The sequence below is a fragment of the Pygoscelis adeliae genome, unplaced genomic scaffold (assembly GCF_000699105.1).
Source record: "Pygoscelis adeliae isolate BGI_AS28 unplaced genomic scaffold, ASM69910v1 Scaffold218, whole genome shotgun sequence".
Classification (NCBI taxonomy): domain Eukaryota; kingdom Metazoa; phylum Chordata; class Aves; order Sphenisciformes; family Spheniscidae; genus Pygoscelis; species Pygoscelis adeliae.
Window position 1 is genome coordinate 3,429,890 of NW_008825433.1, and position 2,529 is coordinate 3,432,418.

The window sequence follows — 2,529 nt, forward strand, 5'->3', positions numbered from 1 at the left end:
GTTGCTATTAAACTGCTACTTGGATCCAGTTCCTTACTTTATGCTCAGCATAGCTCAAGGCTTCGCTTTGCAGTTCTTGAAGTTTGTTCAACTGTTTGTCATCCACAGTCTCCTCCCCTTCTGTCAAGCAGCCATCTATCATGCCTTCCTTATTGAGAAAAACTCTCTACTTTCCTTTCTTGTTTACTATCTTTTACTATCCTATTTGCCTTATACAGTAATGACTTACATGCAGGAAAATGATTCAAAGCCACAATGTTTCTGAAACCAGAGACAGTCTGAACTTTTGAGATAATCGGGAGGAAAATCAGACTTTAGATTCAACGCACCTGGGAGAAATAACCCCTCTCTATTTCTTGCTGCATCAGAACCAACTGTCCCCACCACATGAAGAAGTGACCTGGATGATGGATAGCAGTATAACTTGTGTGTCAGCCTAATGGATGCTAAGGACAGTGCTACTGTTGTCCTGCAAGAGTATTTTGAGGGCAGCCTTCTTAACCTGTACCAGCAGAAATGGTGACATGGATTATTTTTCTTTCTCTTGAGATGAGGTATACTAAAGAACATGAAGGAAGATGAGCTCACTTCCTACTACATCACTAAAAGCATTTTCAAACGATTTATAAAGCTGTGCGAGCACACAGAAGCCACTGTACACTCAGCAGTAACTTACATGTATTTCAAGATGTTTAACTCTGATGCTGCAAATAGTTCTGTGAACTTCAGTACCTTGCCCGAGACGAGTGGAAGGGAACCTGAGTTTGATTTTTCACCCAAAGGGATGCCAGCTCTAACAGGGTGGAGCTGGGAGGAGCTGAAGCTGTTTGGCACACAGGTATGTGCCTGTTCTGGGCAAAGGCAGCAGAACTCAGTGCTCCGATGGGAGCTGCTGTGCACTGCTGGAGCATGGCACCTTCCCTCCCTGAAGCAAGTCTCAGAAAAAGCTGCCCAGCCAGCGGCCGGCTGAACGATGCCTGGTGCCTCTCTTCCCTCCTGGCTGCCCGACTGCTGAGCAGCTCCTTGTTTGAACCTGGGATGGCAACGGATGGGAGAAACTGCTTTCAAACTGTTTAATAACAGTGATGGTAACCTTTGACCCTGCTGAATAGCAGCGCTTTTGACCTTTCATTTGTTAAATAATACAACCACTTACTTTCCGATCCTTATCAGTGTTTAGTAATTGGGGTCAAGACAAAGCAAAGCAGAGTACAGTTACCCACCAGACTTTACTGAACCAGGAAGAATTTCCTTAAGCTATAGATTTCCTTTTTGATAATCTTCAGTCAAGACAGGCAAAGACTGGAGACTGGGTGGCTTAGAAGATCCATAACAGGCTAAAGAGCCTCTCAGCTGTTAGCATCTGGTTTGAATCCAGCTGTGGTTGACAGTGGCAGAAATTCATTATGGTCTCAGGTTGCCTCTCTGACTCTTATGAAATGAGTTTGGCTTGCAGTTCTACTGTTTACTGGCCGGATAATAGCCATAACATAAAATATTAACACAGGGTTCTAGAGGCATTGGTGATTAAATGGATTTTAGAAGCCTGAAAATTCCTATTCCCATAGAGAAAATCAGACTATGGCACAGTGGTAGGTGACAGCATGGACAAAAAGTTTGCGGTCACTCCTGCGTGTTCTGCACGATTCACATCAAAGAGAGGTGGTTAATGTTGAGGAATCTGAGTCGCTTTTTGTGTGGTGTTAAGTAAAACTAATGGGTCACATTGTGTGCTGTACAGCTCATTAAACATCTCACTTGACAGACAAGCAGGTGACGACTGTTACAGGCAGCGGTCCCAGGATCAGTGTTTTCCTTAAAAGTGAACAGGAAACGGATGAAAAAGAAATCCTAGAATTTATGACGTGACAATGGATTGAAACGTAAGTGCACACATATATTTATTTATATAATGCACATATATAAAAGCTTAAACTTCCTAAAGACGTCAAACAGAAATTCTATTTGTCTAAGCAGCTGCACAATCTCATTACTTATTTATTGCATTTTGTATTAAACCAGATTGCAAGATTTTTAGGGCAGGAGCTGCTTTCATGGATGTCTGTCTGTACGTGATTCAGCACAATGAGCCCCCAAAGAGTGATCCAATGCTGCCATTTATAAATAAGCCATTTATTTATAGAGGTACATGAGCTAGGTAAGATCTGTAAAAATGACACTAAGTAGTGAGATTCAGAGGGGGTTTTTTTGCTGCTGTTCATGTAAGAAGTGAGGAAAATGGAGCCCTTTGTGGTATCCCAGCTAAGGTGCAATACAATTGTATGCCCTCCTGCTTTGGAGGACTTACCTTTGGATTTAGGCCTCTTGAAATTGAGGAACAGCTATGCAGGACAGCCACCCCTAACTGCATTCTTAATGGGTTGCTGTGCTGGTCAGTCTCTGGGTCTCGGGACAGGGTTAGCTTTACACAGGACTAGCACAGCCAGATCTGCCGGCACAGGCAGCTGCCTGCAGGCTCTCCAGGGCCCTGCTTTCTCCTTCGTTGCTCTAGAGGCAGCCCGCGGCTGA

General features: G+C 43.8%; 1 protein-coding gene across 1 annotated transcript in view; it reads left to right on the forward strand.

Annotated features, from left to right (window-relative positions):
* The first annotated feature begins 568 nt into the window (after positions 1–568).
* The window catches only part of RSPH9 (radial spoke head 9 homolog (Chlamydomonas)), a 21,682-nt gene continuing 19,721 nt past the window's right edge, over positions 569–2,529 (forward strand). Inside the window, exon 1 of the mRNA XM_009331109.1 lies at positions 569–838. Within this exon, the coding sequence (XP_009329384.1) occupies positions 569–838 (270 nt within the window). The remainder of the gene's footprint in view (positions 839–2,529) is intronic.